Source organism: Giraffa tippelskirchi, chromosome 4, assembly GCF_054371585.1.
Source record: "Giraffa tippelskirchi isolate mGirTip1 chromosome 4, T2T-mGirTip1v1.2.pri, whole genome shotgun sequence".
Lineage (NCBI taxonomy): Eukaryota > Metazoa > Chordata > Mammalia > Artiodactyla > Giraffidae > Giraffa > Giraffa tippelskirchi.
The window spans coordinates 124517203-124538170 of record NC_137278.1 but is presented as its reverse complement, the minus strand read 5'-3'; the positions used below and the strand labels follow the sequence as shown (position 1 = coordinate 124538170).

The window sequence follows — 20968 nt, the reverse complement described above, 5'->3', positions numbered from 1 at the left end:
CTTGAAATTGTGAATATTGGATAGGTTTTGACAAGTAGCAGTTTGAAGGCAGGAGGGTCTTCCAGGCAGAAAAATAAACTAGAGGTGTGTGTGCTAAGCTGCTCCATTTGTGGCTGACTCTGGGAGGCCCCATGGACCATAGCCTGCCTGGCTCCTCTGTCCATGGGATTCTCCAGGCAGGAATACTGGAGTGGGTTGCTATTTCCTCCTACAGGGGATCTTCTCCACCCACATCTCTTACATCTCCTGCATTGGCAGGCAAGTTCTTTACCATTGGCACCACCTGGGAAGCCCCAAACTAGAGGCAGGGGTGTATTATAAGAACCAGTGACAAACAGGCGTTTACTCTGAGGATATGGTATATGTAATAGTAGTGGACTATTTTGAGGACTTTATTGTGTAGAGTCTTGAATAGCAGGCTGAGGAATTTGAGTCTCATTTGGTTGTCGGTGAATGGAGGAGCAACAGGAATTTTTGTATTCATAACTATTTGGTTTAGTCACATTTCTGTACAAAATAAAGAGGTCATGCTGAAGACCTTGAAGTTACACCATTTATCTTCTTCCCTTCAGTATGCTGTCTGGATTCTACCTTCAAAGTGAAAGTTGCTCAGTCATGTCCAATTCTTTGTGACCCCATGGACTGTACAGTCCATGGAATTCTCCAGGGCAGAATACTGGAGTGGGTAGCCATTCCCTTCTTTTTTTAATTTTTTTAATTTTTTAAATAAATTTATTTATTTTAGTTGGGGGCTAATTAATACATTGCCATTCCCTTCTTAAGGGGATCTTCCCAACCCAGGGATTGAACTCAGGTCTCCCTCATTGCAGGTGGATTCTTTACCATCTGAGCCACCAGGGAAGTCCTGCCTTCAAAGCCTGACTCAAATTTGTCTACTTCTCTTCATCTATACTGCTACTATCCTAATCTAAGCTGCTGCCATTGTTCACCTGGTCTGCTGTATTAGACCATATAAGTTTTTTTTTTTTCCGGGGGACCTCCTTTGTCTATTCTCCATACAGAAAAAGTGAAAACTGGAAGTGAGTTGCTTGATCGTGTCCGACTGTTTGTGACCCCAGGGACTATACAGTCCATGGAATTCTCCAGGCCAGAATACTAGCGTTCCCTTCTCCAGTGGATCTTCCTGACTCAGGAATTGAACTGGGGTCTCCTGCATTACAGGCAAATTCTTTACCAGCTGAGCTACCAGGGAAGCCCGTTCTCCACCCAGAAGCCAGAGACATTGTTTTAAAGTATGAAGGATGTAACTTTATTTCTCTTAATCACCTCGCGTGGTTTTGGTTAGATTTTGAATCCAGGTGTCTTCTTCGTCATGTAAGCTTATGTGTATAGTATGGTCCACACTATGTCTTCAGGCTCATCTTCTACCAAGTGAAGCCATGCTGGTCTCCTTTTAGTTCCTCAAGCACACCAGCACTTCCAACAGAGAGCTTTCCTGCCTTAGCTCCTTTGCCCATGTTTTTTTCTTAGAGTGTTCTTTATTTCAGCTTTTCACAAGACTTGCTTAAGCATTGTTTCTTCAATAAAGCCTTTCTGGACCTCTCTAAAAGGTTTCTCAGGTGGTGCAGTGATAAAGAAGCCACCTGCCAATATAGGAGATGCAGAAAAGACAGGTTCGATCCTTGGATTGGGAAGGTCCCATAGAGAAGGAAATGGCAACCCACTCCAGTATTCTTGCCTGGGAAAGCCTAGAGGAGCCTGGTGGACTACAGTCCATGGGGTCGCGAAGAGTAGGACACGACTGAGCGTGCATGCACACAGGACCTCTCTATTTAAATAGATTGTTTTCCATTTATTCTGGACCCTTCTTTATTTCAGCAAGCTACTTCTTAATAATACTTCTTATTGTATAGTTTTTTGTTTACTTGCATATCATATACCATTCCCTTTGTACAGTAAGCTCCTTAATTTGAGAAATTTGTTTTATTCTATACTCCATCTGTCTCTATACTTAGAGTTTTTAGTAAATATTTGTTGGAAGAATGGAAATGAACCTCACTTTAAGCCTTCTTTTACTGAAGATTGGATATAATCAGATTACTTTTTTAATTAAAAAAAAATTTTGTACAGTTTTTAAAGGTTGCTTTCCATTTACAGTTACTGCAAAATACCATAAGCCTGTGTAACACCCAGTAGTTTGTATCTTCCATTTCCCCACCCATATATCCAACTTAACCTTTAAAAATTATCTAATATGCCATCTCAAATAGCATAGTGGTTTATGAGTGTGGATTTAAGAACCAGCTCTCTGAGTTCCAGTTCTGTGGTCTACAAACTGTGAGCTTGGGCAAGTTATTTATTTGTACCTTAGTTTGCTCATCTGTCAAATAAGGATAAGAATAGAATTGTCTTCACAGGATTATTATAAAGATTAAGTTAGTTAATATTTGTGAACCTTTTAAAATAAGACCTGGCACTTGACAAACATTACGAGCATAATGAATAAAGAATTATGTATATGAGTTTACAAAACTGAATTTCTTAGAGAGCATATATATGTATATCTCAAAATGTAACTTTAGGATAGACCATTCTATTAATGATTCCAACATGTATTATTTTTACTCTAAACTTATTCTTCTTTTCTGTAACATATTTACTCTAAAATGATGTAGGCATATTGGTTAAGGGATTTTGGCCTGCTTCCACTCTTGTGCAGCTTGGATTTGCGTCTCATTTCTTGATTAAATATCAGGGATTTATCAGAAATTATAAAGCAACGAATGACAGTTAATTAGAATATACAGTATCTCTTTTGTTCACCACTTTAGTAAATCTTCACTTCAGAGCAACAGTTATCTTTAATTTGGTGGTTCACTGTCTGCACATCAGAATCACCTGGGGAAATTTAAGAAATTATCAAAGCCTCACCCTTGGCTCAGTTAAGTCATAATCTCTGGCATAGGCCTGGGTATTGGTTTTCCCTGTTATTGTATTGTGTAGTTGAGATTGAAAACCGCTGCTTTTTAAAGTGTTGCTTTTTGGCAAATGATTCCTAAACTTTCCTGAAACTCAATATTCTCTAATTCTTTTGTTAGGAAACATAGATTTCTGGGCTTCAGCTCAAATGTACCAAAGCTAAACTGTTAGGGGAGAAGTCTCATTATCTCTGTGTTAATGATGACATTGGAAGATTCTTATCCAGCAAGTTAGGAACTCGACGTAGGGGTGGATGTAGTACTTCTAAGAGATCACATACGGGGATTGGACCTACTTCTTGTAGTGAGGAGGACAGGGTTTGGGTAGTTATTACAGTGCTAATTCACTGCATTTTAAGAAGAGGCAAAGGAAGAAGAAGAAAATGTCAGCCTAAGGATAAGAATATAATAAATGACTAACTGTTACTGATTCCTGTTTTAGTTAGATGGAAGTATCTACTTCAGTTTTCTTTTTGTGTGTGTGTGTGTGTCCCTGGGTGGACCTGAAACTTTAGTTTTCTTTATTGAGTATAGAATATATTTTGACAGCCACACCTTGTTTCATAGCATAGGAAAATAGTGGGTGTCCACTTTTCTGATAGAACTTTATTTTTTATTTGGCAACTATGAATTTTTTTATGGAGCAATATGAAAGTATAAAGCATATAAATGTATATTTGACATAAAGGCTATAGATTCTTAATATTTTCAGGTATAACATGAATAGATTTGTTTGAAAACAGTTGTATAGAATGCTTGTTATTAATCTTCAGCTTTGCTGAGGCACATGCTGAAATTTGACATGATGTGTTATGAAATTGTGGTGGACTCTTACAGTGTAAGCCTTGCCACATGTCTTGCATCCTTATCTTCATGCTACTCTTTTTCGTTCTGCACTCCTAGCGCTTGTGCATTAATTCTTCTAAAATTAATACAAACCTTTTTTTTTTTTTTAACTGGACCTACCCCCCCAGCCAATCCCACAAGAGAAACCAGCTATTCTTTCTGGTAAAATTAGAGAAAATAAAGAATTCCAGAAAGTGACAGCTCTTAGCCCGTAGACAAGTTTCTTCTTTAGTTTTAGCTAGGTGGCAATTTTAAAGTTAATGAAATCACCTAATATTTTAATAAATATTCATTCCTCTGTTTTATTTAGAGATTGTGTGCCAGTTTGAGGACTTGAGAATACCTTGTGCTCTGTTCCGTACCCAAATGTAAGAAGTCGATTGTGGTAGTTCATGACTATGGAAAAACAGCAAGGATCATTTTGGATTTTTAAAAAACTATAGTGGATTAGGTCTGAGTGTGTCTTAAGTGTCTTAATTTTAAGTTGTTTTAAGCTCCTCAAGTGATTGCAACAGTTATCTTTAAATAAGAGCCTCAGGTTCACTGTGTGTGTGTGTGTGTGTGTGTGCGGTTTTTAAAAGTGTAAAAAACCTGAAACCTTTGATATGATTATAGTTTTATGTGAGTCATCATAATTTATGTGATTAAAATTCAGTTGGGTCTTAGGTTCCTCTAAAGTATCATGAAAATTAATGTATTTCTATTGGTGAAAAATAAAACATTGTTTGGAAAGTAGGTGGTAGTAGTAATGATGATCAATGTGTTTATACATGTCTATGTACTTTTTTTCCTTTTCTGAAGTTACATAGCAAACTTCTGGAGACAGAGCGCCAACTAGGAGAAGCTCATGGTAGGCTGAAGGAACAGAGACAGCTTTCAAGTGAAAAGTTGATGGATAAAGAGCAACAAGTGGCTGATCTACAACTCAAACTTTCTCGTTTAGAAGAAGAGGTAAGCTCACATTTCAGATGAGTTTTTGTTAGTACCTTTATTGATAGATGTGAGGCATCTTAAATGTTGTTGTGTTTAATCTTTTTATGGTCATGAGCTTTAATTGAATTTTTTTTTAAGTTGGATTAAGTTAAAACATCTCCAGTAAAAACATCCTATTATTAACTACATTAAGTCGTTTTTGTTGTGATTGTATTCCCTAAAGTTCTCAACAAAAATGTACAAAGAAGGCTACTCTTCAGCTTCAGGTACGTTAAATCCTTGGGGTGAACCTGTCAGGCTGCTCAAGAGAAGTCTTTCTACCCAGGAAGAACCGTTTCCTAATGAAAATGGTTGTTCATTTTTGAACAGCTGCTGATAGCATTATTGACACATAGTCAAATTCTAATTGTATAGCTGCAGCAAAAGATTTTCTTCTAGACCCAAATATTAACGTGTAGATTTTGCTGTTGTTTGCTAATAAGTGACAATTATGCTTATGAAAAAAAGTAAAACATATACTGATACTGTTATTTAGATTATTGTTACAAAATTTGTATAGCATTCCTTGATCATATTAGCATATAAAAAACAATAATAAACTAAATGCCAACTGGAGAAGGAATTTTATTCTTTTCAGGATGAGAACCTATTCTTAAGGAATAATTTCTTAAATTATGAGGTTAAAATTCTGTAAGTAATGAGATACTGCTTTTAAAGTTATAATTGAATTTTCTATTCAGACTTGAGAATTGTGCGATTTGAAGTAATACCAGATGTTTATATGATAGCATTATGCCCTTAAATTGTTAACTGATTAGTCTACATTTTTTTTTTTAAAGTTGAAGGAAAAAGTAACCAATTCCACAGAATTGCAGCATCAGTTAGATAAAACAAAGCAACAGCATCAAGAACAACAAGCTCTTCAACAAAGCACTACAGCAAAACTTCGAGAAGCTCAGGTATAAACAGTATTTGAATTTTTAGCCTTTTAAACAAAGATGAACCAAGTCATTATTCTTTAGTTGTGGTGAAGCTGGATAATGCAAAGCACTTGGTTATATATATAGAGTTTTGATGATTTTTAGTATCTGGATAATTGGAAAATTCTTTTCCTTTGATTGCTATGTTGAAAAAATTTTCTAAATGTAAAAAATTTACTATAAATATCTTTATTACTTATTAAAATTTATATAAAAATTAAAATTTATTTTTAAAAAGAAATTAATTGATACTAAATTTAAGATATTATTTAGATTGTTATTTATACATAATACTTTATTATTTATTGTTTATTAAAAATGACTTCTCTAAAAAATTAAAAAATGACAAATTTCTTAGTTTAGTTAACTCAGTAAAAAATAACATTCTGTATTTCCTATGATGGAACTTACTATTTATTGGCCATGTCTTTCCCCGTTTCAGCACTGTCATATGAACATTAGAATTGTAGTTATAGGAATGTATGTGTTTGAGTTAAATTTGTACAGATTCTATAGTATAGCTCAAAAAATTAAAAGAAGTTAAATTTTTGTTTTGTTATGGTGAGAGGAAGATGGTACCCAAATGTTTGAAATGAATTTGAATTTGACATTGATTTATTCTGTAGTATTCATTAATTCCTTGAATATTACGGAGCACTGTGTGTCAGGCACTGTGGTAAGCACTAAAATTAGAGAGCAGAGTCAGACACAGTGCCTGCTTTCTGGGAAATGGCAATCTAATGATACGCAAGCTAATGCTGGAGTTGAAAGGAGGCAGGAAGTAATAACGCCTGTCTTTCTTGTCTGTCTTATGACAGATAGTGGCAAGGAGTCAGGTGGATAGAGATCCAAATATTGTATTCATTTATTTGTTCTTTCATTCAGTCAGTCAACAAATATATATTAATGTCTCCTCTTAGCCATAGAAGTGGTTTTGTGCATATGGCAGCAGAGAAAACAGACAAAAATGTCTGTTCTTGTGGAGTTTAGTGAGGAAGACAAACGGTAGCCAAGGTAAATAGGCAAAATATATAGTGTGTTAGATGTGGTAAGTGGTATGGAGATAAGGGTAAGTGGTATGGAAGAAGGATGGAGAAAAGACCCTGAGGCAGGAGTAGTTCTTAGGAACATCAAGAAGCCAGTGAGTAGAGTGGTGTGAGTGATAAGGGAGATAAAGGGGCACAGTCGTAGAGATCACAAAGGATCAGAACATGTTGAGCTTCATTAGTAATTTTAAGGATTTTACTGTGAGCGAGATGAGAAATCATTGGAGGGTTCTGAGCAGTGGGATAGCATGGTGGAACTTATAATTTCACAGGATTACTCTGACTACTGTATTGAGAGTAGACCATAGGGACACATGAGTGGAACAAATAAATGAGCTAAGGGACTACTTTAAAAGTTAAGAGATAGTGTGGCTTGGACCAGAGTGTAAATAGAGTAAGTAGTGAAAATTAGTCATATTCTAGATATACTTTTAAAGGTATGGCTGACAGATTTATTGATAGATAGATATGGGGCACCGACAGAGAAACCAAGGATGATTCTAGGGATTTTGGCTTGGCTGGTTGGTAGGAGGGAGGTCAAACAAGATGAAGACTGGGAATCCTTTGAATTTGGCAACATGAGGTCATTGGTGACACTGATAAAGAAGAATTTGTAAAGAGAAGGAAGGTCGAAAGCCTGTTAGAGGGGGTTCAAAAGAAAATGGGAAGAGAGAAATTTGATACAATGAATACTGATAACTCTAGAAGTTTTATTATAAAGAGTAGCAGAGAGAGAGTGTCGTAAAGCTGAGATAGAGAATTCGGCATAGGTCTGCAGCCAAGTGGACTTTCTCATAATGTGCCTCAGAATTAAATTTTTTCATCCAGTCACAGATAAAGCTGGAAGGGGCTGAATTAAACATTCTTAGTTCCTTATTCCAAACTTTCCAATTAGTTATATTCTCAATCCCTGGAGAGGAATAAGAGAAGGATGCTAAAGAGGACAGGCAAAGTTCTCATTATGAAAAGTCCTAAAAACTAAAGAGATGCGGTAAGTATAGTTCTAGGTGTATATATGTGTATAAATTATTATGATAGCATAGAGAGGACAGTTGTCTAACTCATATTTGGAAAAGAGCAGTTACTGAAAATTTCTTTACAAGGGCAATCTGTTGCAAAGTTTGTGTAAATGTTTCTGGGTTACAAAGATGGTGATAATGAATAAGCTCAGATGGTAGAGAGTCTGCCTGCAATGCAGGAGACACATGTTCAATCCCTGGGTCAGGAAGATCCCCTGGAGAAGGAAATAGCAACCTGCTCCAGTATTCCTGCCTGGGAAATCCCATGGATAGAGGAGCCTGGAGGGCTACAAGTACATGGGGTTGCAAAGAATCAGACACAACTTAGCGATTAAACAGCAACTACAGCATATTCCTGATAGAAGTTACAAGGAAAAGAATACTGAAGCTGGTATGAACTAAACTGTTAGGTTTCCTGGAGCCTAAGATGTAATTTGGGGCTTCCCTGGTGGCTCAGTGGTAATGAACTCACCTGCCAATGCAGAAGACACAGATTTGATCCCTGGGTTGGGAAGATCCCCTGAAAGAGGGCATGGCAATCCACCCCAGTATTGTTGCCTGGGAAATCCCATGGACAGAAGGAGCCTAAAGGGCTATAGTTCATGGGGTTGCAAAAGAGACACAACTTAGTGACTAAACAACAACGACAAAGGTGTAATTTAGAAATGAGTTGGAGAAGAGGCCAGAGCATTAGACGTTAGTAAGTTTATGAAAGGCTTTTCTGTCTATCCTTGAAGATAGAAAGGTATTGAAGGTCTTAGGGTAGATGTGCCATAGCCAGATTTGATTTTTAAATAGATTATTCTCATGCTTTTGTGAAACATGGATTTCAGAGAGAATATTCTGAAACAGGAGATCAGTTAAAAGACTAGTATATGTAGTAGATTAGATGAAAAACAATGATGGTCTTAGTTGAAGCAATTACTAAAAAATATCACAGGGACAAATATGAATAATACTTTGGAGGTAAAATAAATAGGACTTATTGACTTAATCGATGTAGGAAATGACAGAGAAAGGGAATGACTTTCAGACTGATAACTCTGGGTGCATGATAAATGGAGGTGTTGTCCACTGTGTTAATTAACATGAGAAAGATGGTCAGTGTGATGAGTTCAATTCTGGACATGTTTTGAGGCACCTATGGGATGTGTTAATTTAAAGCCTGTTGGAAAGGACCATGTTATTTATTAGCTGTGAAAGACAGTATTTATGGGGTAAATGAAATTATTAGAAGTGGTCAACCAGGGAGAGAGTATAATGAGAAAAATAGACAAGTAGTAACACAAGACGTTTAAGGGTTGGATGAGAAGAACAGCCCAAAAAAACCGAATGATCAGAGCAATTAAGGAGAACTTGCAGAGTGAAAGCCAAAGGACTAGGGAGAGCCAGCTTGGGAGTAATCAGCAACTGTGAGTGTATGGTGAGGACCCCCAGTATGGTAAATGAAAGATATCATTAGATTAAGCAATTAAGAATTAGTGACATTGTTAAATATAATTTCAATACAGTGATAGATATGAATGTCTGATTTTTGACTAGTAAATAAATGAGAGAGTTGAGAAAGTAAATATGCATTACTTTTGAAATTTAAATGTGAATTATATAAAGACTGGGCAGAAACTGGAGTGGAACTTCATTTAGGAAGTGTTTCTTCCTAGAAAACCAGAGATACTTGAGTATGTATCTAGACTATAAAGTCTAGGACAAAGGGGCTAGCTAGTAGAGTGGGTGTGTGTGTGTGTATGTTTTATTCATTTGTTTATTGAGTATAATTGACTTAGTGTTAGTTTCAGATGTACAGCAAAGTGATTCAGTCCTCCCCCTCTCCTTCTCTCTCTCTCTCACTATATATATATATATATATGTACACACACACACACACACACACACATATATAAAATCTATAACATATGGTAGATTATACATATAGTTTATATATATGTATACATATAGTTTGTCAGGGTCTTTTCCTTTATAGATTATTACAAAATGTTGAGTATAGTTGCCTGTGCTATAAGTAGGTTCTTGTTGGTTATCTGTTTTATTTATGTTGTTGTTCAGTTGCCAAGTTGTATCAGACTCTTCGCAACCCATTGGACTTCAGTACGCCAGGCCTCCCTGTGCCTTGTCATCTCCCAGAATTTGCCCAAGTTCATGTCCATTGAATCAGTGATGCCATCCAGCCATCTCATCCTCTGTCGCCCTCTTCTTCTGCCTTCAATCTTTCCCCGCATTAGAGTCTTCCAGTGAGTCGGCTGTTCGCATCAGGTGGCCAAAGTATTGGAGCTTCAGCATCAGTCTTTCCAAATAGTATTCAGGGTTGATTTCCTTTAGGATTGACTGGTTTGATCTTTTTGGTGTCCAAGGGCCTCTCAAGAGTGTTCTCTGGCACTACAGTTCGAAAACATCAATTCTTTGGTGCTGTCTTCTTTATGGTCTAACTCTCACATCCATATGTGACTACTGGAAAGACTGTGGCCCTGACTATACAGACCTTTGTTGGCAAACTGATGTCTTTGCTTTTTAATCTACTGTCTAGGTTTGTGATAGCTTTCCTTCTAAGAAGCAGTTGTCTTCTAATTTCATGGCTGCAGTCAACCTCCGCGGTAACTTTAGAGCCCAGCAAGAGGAAATATGTCACTGCTTCCACTTTTTCCCCTTTTGCTTCTTGACCTGCATACAGGTTTCTCAGGAGACAGGCAAGATGGTCTGGTATTCCCATCTGTTTAAGAGTTTTCCACGGTTTGTTATAATCCATATATCACTTCATGGCAGATAGATGGGGAAACAGTGGAAACAATGGCTGACTTTATTTTCTGGGCTCCAAAATCACTGCAGATGGTGATTGCAGCCATGAAATTAAAAGATGCTTACTCCTTGGAAGGAAAGTTATGACCAACCTAGACAACATATTAAAAAGCAGAGACATTACTTTGCCAACAAAGGTCCGTCTAGTCAAGGCTATGGTTTTTCCAGTGGTCACATATGGATATGAGAGTTGAACTATAAAGAAAGCTGAGCGCCGAAGAATTGATGCTTTTGAACTGTGGTGTTGGAGAAGACTCTTGAGAGTCCCTTGGACTGCAAGGAGATCCAACCAGTCCATCCTAAAGGAGATCAGTCCTGGGTATTCATTGGAAGGACTGATGTTGAAGCTAAAACTCTTAATACTTTGGCCACCAGATGTGAAGAGCTGACTCATTGGAAAAGACCCTGATGCTGGGAAGGATTGAGGGCAGGAGGAAAAGGGGACAACAGAGGATGATGGCTGGATGGCATCACTGACTCGATGGACATGGGTTTGGGTGGACTCTGGGAGTTGGTGATGGACAGAGAGGCCTGGCATGCTGTGGTTCATGGGGTCGCAAAGAGTCGGACACGATTGAGTGACTGAACTGAACTGATACAGCCACAGGCTTTATAGCATAGTCAGTGAAACAGAAGTAGATGGTTTTTTTCTGGAATTCCTTTGCTTTCTCTATGATTCAGCAGATGTTGGCAATTTGATCTCTGGTTCCTCTGCCTTTTCTGAACCCAGCTTGTACATCTGGAATTTCTTGGTTTACATACTGCTGAAGCCTAGTTTGAAGGATTTTGAGCATAATCTTACTAGCATGGTAAGTGAGTACAATTGTCTGGTAGTTTGAACATTTTTAGTACTGCCCTTCTTGAGAATCGAGATGAAGATTGACCTTTTCCATTCCTGTGGCCACTGCTGGGTTTTCCAAATTTGCTGACATATTGAGTGCAGCACTTTAATAGCCTCATCTTTTAGGATTTTAAATAACTTGCTGGAATTCCCTCACCTCCATAGCTTCACTGGCAGCAGTGCTTTCCAAGGCTCATTTGACTTCACACTCCAGGCTCTAGGTGAGTTCCTACACCATCTTGGTTATCCAGGTCATTAAAATCTTCTTTGTACAGTTCTTCTATGTATTCTTGCCATCTCTTTTTCATCTCTTCTGCTTCTATTAGGTCTTGACCGTTTCTGTCTTTTATTGTGCCCATCTTTGCATGAAATGTTCCTTTGATACCTCCAATTTTCTTGAAGAGATCGGTGGTCTTTTGCCTTCTGTTGTTTTCCTGTATTTCTTAGCATTGTTTACTGAAGAAGGGCACCTTGCCTCTCCTTGCTTTTCTCTGGAACTCCGCATTCATTTGGTTACATCTTTCCCTTTCTCCCTTGCTTTTCACTTCTTTTCTTTCCTCAGCTATTTGTAAAGCTTCCTCGGATTACCACTTCTTGCATTTCTTTTTCTTTGGGATGATTTCCCTGACTGGCCTAGTGCCTCGTAGTTTTTTCTGCTTTCTTTAGTTTAAGACTGAATTTTGCTAGAAGAAGTTCATGATCTGAGTCACAGTCAGCTCCAGTCTTGTTTTTGCTGACTGTATGGAGCTTCTTCATCTTCAGCTGCAAGGAATGTAATCAGTCTGATTTCAGTATTGACCATCTGGTGATGTCCATGCGTAGACTCATCTCTTGTGTTGTTGAAAAGGGGTATTTGCTGTCACCAGTGTGTTCTCTTGGCAGAATTCTGTTAGCCTTTGCCCTGCTTCATGTTGTACTCCAAGCCAAATTTGCCTGTTACTCCAGGTATCTCTTGACTTCTACTTTTGCATTCCAATCCCCTATGATGAATAGGGCATCATCTTTTGGTGGTAGTTCTAGGATGTCTTATAGGTCTTCATAGACCTGATCAGCTTCTTTGGCATCAGTGGTTGGGGCATAGACTTGGATTACTGTGATGTTGAATTATTCGCCTTGGAAATGAACTGAGATCATTCTTTCGTTTTTGAGTTTGCACCCAAACACTGCATTTCAGACTCTTTTGTTGATTATGAGGGCTACCTCATTTCTTCTGTGGGATTCTTGCCCACAGTAGTAGATAATAATGGTCATCTGAATTAAATTTGCCCATTCCCATCCATTTTAGTTCACTTATTCCCAAGATGTTGATGTTTACTCTATTGCCATCTCCCCATCTCCTTGTCCATGTCCAGTTTACATTGATTCATGGACCTAAGATTCCAGTTTCCTATGCAATACTGTTCTTTACAGCATCACATTTTACTTTGATCACCAGACACCTCCACATTTCTGCTTTGGCCCAGCTGCTTCATTTTTTCCTGGAGCTATTAGTAGTTGTCTTCTGCTCTTCCCCAGTAGCATATTGGACACCTTCTGACCAGGGGGACTCATCTTTTGGTGTCATATCTTTTTGCTTTTTTATACAGTTCGTGGGGTTATCATGGCAAGAATACTGGAGTGGTTTGCCATCCCCCCTCCAGTGGACCACGTTTTGGCATTATATATTATTATATTACATTACATTATATATGTAATTTCATAGGTAAGATGAAGAAAAATCATAGTAGAGCATTCCTGAAAATAACCCCTCCCCTCCTTGGATAAAGTTGGAATGGTAATAGTTGAATTTCAGGTAGGCTGAGATTATTAGAGATTAAACTTTTGAGTTGATGTTCAGGGGTATATCTGAGGATGAGAATTCCACTCAGTGACAGGAGTGAAAAAATGATTCTGAGTATGTAATAGAGGTTGGAGTCTAGAAATCTGTGGTGGCATCAATCTATGTAGGTTTGTGATTTTGCTCTAATACTACTTAGAAATGTAGGCATGAAGAAAGCAGATTGCAACATCGATCTAAGGATTGGGCTTTTTTGGGGTGGCTGTTTTGGAAATTTGTGGGTAAAAGGAAATGGAGAATGTAGATGAGAGAATAGTTAAGGTAGTTCGTATCCATATGTGAGGTTCAGGGAGAAAAGCTAGGTATATACTAAATAAGCTAGAAGAAAATTGAGGTTAATGTCTCTTTGAAGAGCAAAAATGGGGTCATGAAATTGGAAGACAGTTAGGAAGTTGTGTTCACAGAGTAGGAGAGTTGACATACTTTTATCTAGAACAATTTCAGGTGATTAGAAGATCCTGCATGTGGGTGATTGAGTAGAATGAGGAAAGGTCCAGGAATTAAGATGCTATGAATGTTGAGAATTAAGATTAAGAATGTTGTATTCTTAATTCTCTATGTATTTTGTATTTCCCAGGAAATTGGCAGAAACTGGGATTGAGAGAAAGACTAAATCAGGTCTCAAGTCTTCAGTGAATGAGGTAGGGATTCATAGATGATGGCAACACAGCATAGACATAGAAAATGAATACATAATTCCCAGAGCAGCTTAAAACTTTTATTTGAGGAAGAGATTAATGGCGGTGAGGAAAAAATCTAGAAAAATTCTACCTCCTCTGCTTGCCCAACAGAATAGTCCTTATATATCAGAGAGGGCTAATAGGGAATTGGCAACTGTACAGGGAGAACCAAATTTCATTTTGGAAATAGAGTGACAGTTCTAGAAAAATCTTAGGCCTGGAGCTGTGGTTCCAGATGATTAGTGGATTGTGTCCTGTCTTAGTGGCAGGAAGAGAGGATGAGAGCAGAGAGATGGCGTTGCTTTTCATTGTTTTGTGATTGAAACTTCGAGGATGAGAAGCATATTTGAAAGTGACTGGTCTCACCGGTTTTAATGTTGGCACACATTGTTGAGGGTACCAGCTGGCTGCTGGCTCTGTCTCAGCAAGGTAGTGTGAGCTTCTGGGAAGTTTGCAGAAGGGCTCATAGGGCCTTTTCTGAGTAGAGGCTCTCTGGCTTTCTTAGAATGATTAAGGCAGAGGCAAAGGCTGTGACTCAGATAGCTCTCAACATGAATGAGTGTTGTTCTGGGTGTAGTGGGCTACTGAAGGTACAACATGGAGGCCCTTGGTAAAGCGAAAGAGAGGGATCTTTTGATGTAGCTATAGACGAGTTCAATTGGGGTGTTGAAATTAGCCTTCATGAGTGTATATGCATTAGAATTCAATCACTTATTTTTCTGTTCGCTCAATAAATATCTTAGAATATGTGTGTCTTGGATACATTGATGAATAAAACAGACAAAAATCTTCACCTTCTTGGAGCCTACATTCTTGTGACAAGGCAGAGAGAGGCAGATAAACATGAAAAATAAGTGAATTAGTGTGTTAGAACATAAGTGCTATGGAAAGAAAAACTATTTACTAGAGGGAGTATTGGGAAAGGCTGCAATTTAAAATGTAATGATCATGGTAGGTATGTTTGAGAAGGTGGCATTTGAACAAACATTTGAAGCAGAGGGATGAGCCATTTGACTTGTGGGGAAGTGTGCCAGGTAGAAGAGACGATTAGTGCAAAGGTTCCAAGGTGAAAGTGTGCCTGGTGTGACTAGGAATAACGAGGAGTCCCATGTGTCTCAAAGTGGATTAAACAAGAATTGTAGTAGATGGTGAAGCCAGAGTGTTAGAGTAAGAATGTGGTTAATTGAAGGTTTTTATTGGTTATTAAATTCTAGTTTATTATCAGTAATGTAGGTTTTATTGTTAAATAGGTAGTTCTAGTTATTTAAGTTTGCCATGTTAAAATGTAATGATTAGTAAAAAAAAAAAAGTAACACTAAGAGTTTGGGGTCGCGAAGAGTCAGACATGACTGAGCGACTTCACTTTCACTTTTCACTTTCATGCACTGGAGAAGGAAATGGCAACCCACTCCAATATTCTTGCCTGGAGAATCCCAGGGACGAAGGAGCCTGGTGGGCTGCCGTCTATGGGGTCGCACAGAGTCGGACACGACTAAAGCGACTTAGCAGCAGCAGCAGCAGCAGCAAGAGTTTGAGTCTTAAAATTTATTATCAATCATTTTGTTTGAGGAATAACTTTTAAGTTCTCTATCCTTAAGGCAGTAGTTTTTAATTCTTTACAGAATGATTTGGAACAAGTACTACGTCAAATTGGTGATAAGGACCAAAAGATCCAGAACCTTGAAGCCTTATTACAGAAGAGCAAAGAAAATATTTCTTTACTAGAAAAGGAGAGAGAAGATCTTTATGCAAAAATTCAGGCTGGTGAGGGAGAGACTGCTGTTCTTAACCAATTACAAGAAAAAAACCATACATTACAAGAACAAGTAAGCTTGCAAGTGTATTCTGTTTCTAAAATTTACTTTTATCTCTCTAAATCTTACTAAGTGCTTTATCTAAATAATTCTTCTATTATTTTTCAGTACTTTTAAATTTATTTTGTATTTCTGACAGATAACTTCATTTACCTCAGAGGTGGGTTGCTATTGTAGTGAAAGTAAGTTAACATGATTTGATGAAAGAATTCTCAGTTTATGTCCCCAGAATGTAATTTATTACCTGTGTGACCAATGGCAAATCATTTCACTTTGTTGGCTCATTTGAAAAGTATAGTTAGCTCATATTGACAAGTTATTAATAATACGTTCTTATCTCATGGCATTTTGTGATGTTTTGGAAAAAAGTGAGTAACAAAATATAAACTGAACTACTAACCAAGTGTTAGTTGTTACTGTGTATTGGTTAATATCTAGGCTTAGTGGTTACTTATATTTTAATGATGTATGTTTTTGGAATACATGGCTAATAATAATTTTGGTAACTAGTTGCCTTATTCTAACATTTGTATGTTAGTTTAAATGAAGCTTATAAAATTTAGCTTAGTACATTTTCAGACTGTAAAGAATAGTTGCTTACCAAATAGTCACTTTTTGGAAAGAATTGTCCCACAAGGGAATTGTAATTATCTAAATGAGAAGGTATTAAAGAATAAGTCATTTCAGTTTTCTAATTTGAGTATTAGAATATAACACATTTTTTTCCCTCCATATTTCAAACTTAGCCTTAGTTACCAGTTTAGTTTTTGGTTGAAAGTTGCATAAAAATTAACATTGCTTATTATACAAACATGATCAGAAAAGTGTACACAATTTTGAAGAAAGAATAAATAAAAGTAAATCTATGTACTTCTGCTTCTGGCCATGTTGGAGTAACTGATACCTCTTTAGTCCTCCCAGTATAAACAACTGGAAAAGTGGAAAAAACTGTGTAAAACTAGTTTTCAGACATTGTACAGCAAATGCACAGGGTTTTCATCCCTGAGAGAAGAGAAGCAAGTGAAGTGAGCCTTTTGACCATTCCAACTTTTGACCTGGAGACAGTTTTCAGACTGGAGCAGGGTGAGGGAATCCAAGGAAGGCATAGTGGTCTCACTGAACTAAAGCATGAGAGATTTGAAATTCAGGGAGATTGAACTCAAATTTGCAGACAGAATGTCGGAGAGGAGGGAGCAATGTAAAGAAAAAGGTCCAGAAATCTGCGTAGGGATTTGCTTGAACCTTTAGCTGAATGCTTAAGCTTTACACTCTTAAGGAGAGATTCCATGAGGCCAGACAATGAGCAGTTGTTAGGAGCTGCAACTGAAAAGATCAGAACTCAGAGAGCTTCGAAACATTCAGATCTTAACCAGTCAGAGAAGAAAGACACTTGGGGGCATTCAGTAGAAACCCCAGTAATGTCACACCTTAGAATTAAAGCTGAATTAGCCCTAGAGTAAAAGCTAGTGTACATAAGCATGGGAATGAGCCTGAAAAGGATCCAGCTGAACCACAAGTATATTAACTGCCTACTGGAGCAAAATTCAGTATTCTTTGAAAGACGACAACAAAATGTCAGACTTGTCATAACAAATATAAAAAAAATTTACTAGATAACACAAAGTGGAAAACATATGAGCTATAAGTAAGAGAAAAGTGATTCAATGGAAATAAAACCTGAAATAAGAGAGGATAGAATCATCAGATAAGTACTTTAACACAGCTTTTAAAATATATGGATATAAAGAAAAAACTATAATAATGGAAATAGAAGTGGAAACAAAAAATAGAACTTTTAGAGGTTACAAAAATACCTAAAATGAAAATTTCACTGAATGAATATATTAAGTGGAAAAAACAGTATCAGTGACCATTAAGACAAGAATCACAAGAAACAACATCAGATTCAGAGATTCTTATCATTTTGAGACTGTAATTGAAACTGTCCACAATGAAGCCCAGAGAGACAAAAGATTGGAGTAAAAATGAAGAGTGCCTTAATGACCTGTAGGATAGCAACATGTAGTCTAGGATCTATGTATGTTTGTGTGTGTATGGTGTATACGTATGTGTGTGTGTGTATATATATATATATATATATATATACACATATATATATAATTTGTGTCAAAGAAAAATGTTTATAGAAATAATGACTGAAAAATTATAAAGTTGATTAAAAATATGAAAGCACAGATTCAAGAAACTCATGAATTCTAACCAGGGTACCCCAAAAAAACATCAGATGAGTTGGATTTCACCTAAATTAAAAACAGATGCTCTTCAAAAGACACCATTACAAAAATAAAAGCTAAGAGACAGACTGGGAAAAAATAGGTATAGGACACATATCTGACAATTGAGAAACATCCAGAATATATAAAGAACTCTTAATACTCAGTCAGCTCAGTGATTGTCTGGAGCCAGAGATGAGTGGAGGGTATTGAGTGCATGAAGAAGCTTTTGGGGGTAATCAGAAGGTTTTCTTGCTTGTTTGTGGTGATGATTAAATGAATTGAATGTACATATTGATCAACTCTCCTCAAACTGTATAATTGCGTAAATTGTATTTAAATTATAGTTCAGTAGAGTTGGTTTTAAAAATGGTAAGAATCTCTGAATCTGATGCTGTTTCTTATGATTCTGAGAGGTTATATTTACTTATTTTTGGAAAAATGTGAATAATTTTCCTTGAAAAAAAAAAGTTGAGATAGTCTATCCTAGAGTATTTTAACATTCTTATGGTGCTTACATTTGGGTTTCTTCTTCATTCTTGTTATATCATTTGTGACCTTCATAATTAGAGCCTTGCTTATATGATAGGTAACTCAGCTAACAGAGAAGCTGAAGAATCAGTCAGAAAGCCATAAACAAGCCCAGGAGAATTTGCATGACCAGGTGCAGGAGCAGAAGGCACATCTTAGAGCTGCTCAAGACCGTGTCCTTTCCCTAGAATCCAGCATCAGTGAATTAAATAGTCAGTTAAATGAAAGCAAGGAGAAGGTTTCCCAGCTTGATATACAGGTAATATTGCATTGTGCAACTTGTTTGTTTGAATAAAACACCAGTTTTAAGCTATCACATTTAAATTATTTTTCTCTCTTCCTCTCCATCCCCTGCCTTACTTATTAATTGAAAAAATAGAAATAGGAATTAAAGTTGTATGTGGACAGTTTGTTGAGCTTTCCTGTTTGCCTTTCTTCCTACCAGAGTTTTTTACTTTTCTTTTTTTCCATGAGGCCCTTACTACTGTTTTTGAAGTTCAAAGTAGTTTGTTATTATACCATTAGATTTCTGTTACAGATGTTTGAGTTTATTTTGAATTTGATTTTTTAATTTCACTTTAAATGTTTGATTTAAAAAAAAAAAGCACCCCAAACTTGAGGGGATTCCCTGGTGGTCCAGTGGTTAGGACTTGGTGCTTTCACCATTGAGGGCCCAGATTCAATCCCTGGTTGGGAAACTAAAATCCCTCAAGCTGCATGTTCAGCCAAAAAATAACTTTATATGATACAATTATGTATTTTAATATGTTTTCCTTCAGAGGCCAATATGGAAGGCTTGCTCAGTGAGTCAGTCATGGGGTGGGAATTAAGATATATTTCTTTCTCCATTCTTACCATTGTTTTCTTATTCTATACTACAGTAGAGAAAGTTTTAGAAACATTTCTAAGCCTTAGTTTTCTTTATTTTCGGAGAATAATTCCATTAAAACCAGAAATAATATAATAATAAGTATACTATTAGAATTTGGAAAAAAGAGGATACACCTTTCTTTTTAAAATTTATTAGATGAGTTACAGATAATTCAATATGTGGATGTCCAATTTAAGAGAGAAAGGAGTGCTTTGGTGTTCTATAGGGACTTTTTTTTTTTTTATCATTTATTAAAACAGTATTAGGAGTATTCTCCCCTGTTCATTCCTGTTTAGGGGATTATCACATATTTATTTTTTAATGTCTAAATCTTTATTTTCTGCTGAAAGATTTAATTTTTAACATTAATGAGAAAAGTATTGTACACTCATCAAGTGGAAACCAAGAACTAAATACAAATTAAATGAGTTGTAAATTTTGTTACAGGTTAAAGCCAAAACTGAATTATTGCTATCAGCAGAAGCAGCAAAAACTGCTCAAAGAGCAGATCTTCAGAATCATTTGGACACAGCCCAAAATGCATTACAAGATAAACAGCAGGTAGGAGAACTTGATGCAGTTTCCTATCATAACCTAATGTTTTGGTAGATAAAGTAACTGGAAAAATATGTGAAAATGATACTTTGATATAATATTGTGATTGACTTGCTTATTCTCCTTAATTTCTCCTTGAGTTCAGAACCAGTGAGTGGAATATGCAGGAGTTAGACAGATGGAGATAAAATATAATCTTTGGGAATTCCATGGCAGTCAGTGGTTAAGACTTGGTGCTTTCGCTATGGTGGCCCGGGTTCAATCTCTGGTTGGGGAACTAATAATCTTGCAAATTGTGAGGTGCAGCCAAAAAAAGAAAAGTATATCATTTATGTTCTTGATAAAGTTCAACATGTGCAGTTGTGGTTGAGCTTCTTAATACTGTTTTTCTCCCATAATAGAGACCTTGGTGTGGTGAAATATTTACTCCTAATTTTTGAATTGTTTCTTCATCCTATTAAGTGGCAATGACTGGGAAGGAGAGACAGACTTCCACACCTGTTTTAAGTGGACAGTCAGGCAGTGACCCAGGTATACTTACCTCTTGGCAGGAAAAGAGCAGCACGTATTCCATCTCAATAATAAGAGTTACTACTCTCTTTTCCTGGGGGTAGGAGTAAAAGTGGGGCTAGAAAGAATACCAAAGTTACTCTTCTCAACACTTCTGATAGAAAAAAAAGCTTCCTACTTCAGGGCCAAGGTTAAAATGCTGTTAGATTTTTCTTACCTTTGGCCAGGTAGGAATTTTAAAATTTACTTTTTCCTTGAGAAGCAATACTGGTTGTTAATCCAAAAGTTTTATTAATAAAGCCTGGTGCGCTGCCATCTATGGGGTCGCACAGAGTCGGACACGACTGAAGCGATTTAGCAGCAGCAGTACATATCAAGTTAATAAAACCTTTCTCTATATTTACCTTTAACTGCAATCCATTTTTCTCCTTATATGGAAATTTTGCTTTTAAGTTTGGTATATATCCTTCCAGACTTCTGTAAACATTGAAGAAAAAATGTGTGTGTGTGTGTGTCCACAT

At 36.8% G+C, this 20968-nt stretch overlaps 1 protein-coding gene across 5 annotated transcripts in view; it reads left to right on the top strand.

Annotated features, from left to right (window-relative positions):
- EEA1 (early endosome antigen 1) overlaps positions 1–20968 on the top strand; it is a 133163-nt gene that overhangs the window by 83220 nt on the left and 28975 nt on the right. For all 5 annotated transcript variants that reach the window (XM_081592122.1, XM_081592121.1, XM_081592120.1 and 2 more), the window contains 5 exons: positions 4587–4736; positions 5558–5677; positions 15555–15758; positions 18570–18770; positions 19830–19943. In XM_081592122.1, coding sequence (XP_081448248.1) covers positions 4587–4736; positions 5558–5677; positions 15555–15758; positions 18570–18770; positions 19830–19943 — 789 coding nt within the window. The remainder of the gene's footprint in view (positions 1–4586; positions 4737–5557; positions 5678–15554; positions 15759–18569; positions 18771–19829; positions 19944–20968) is intronic.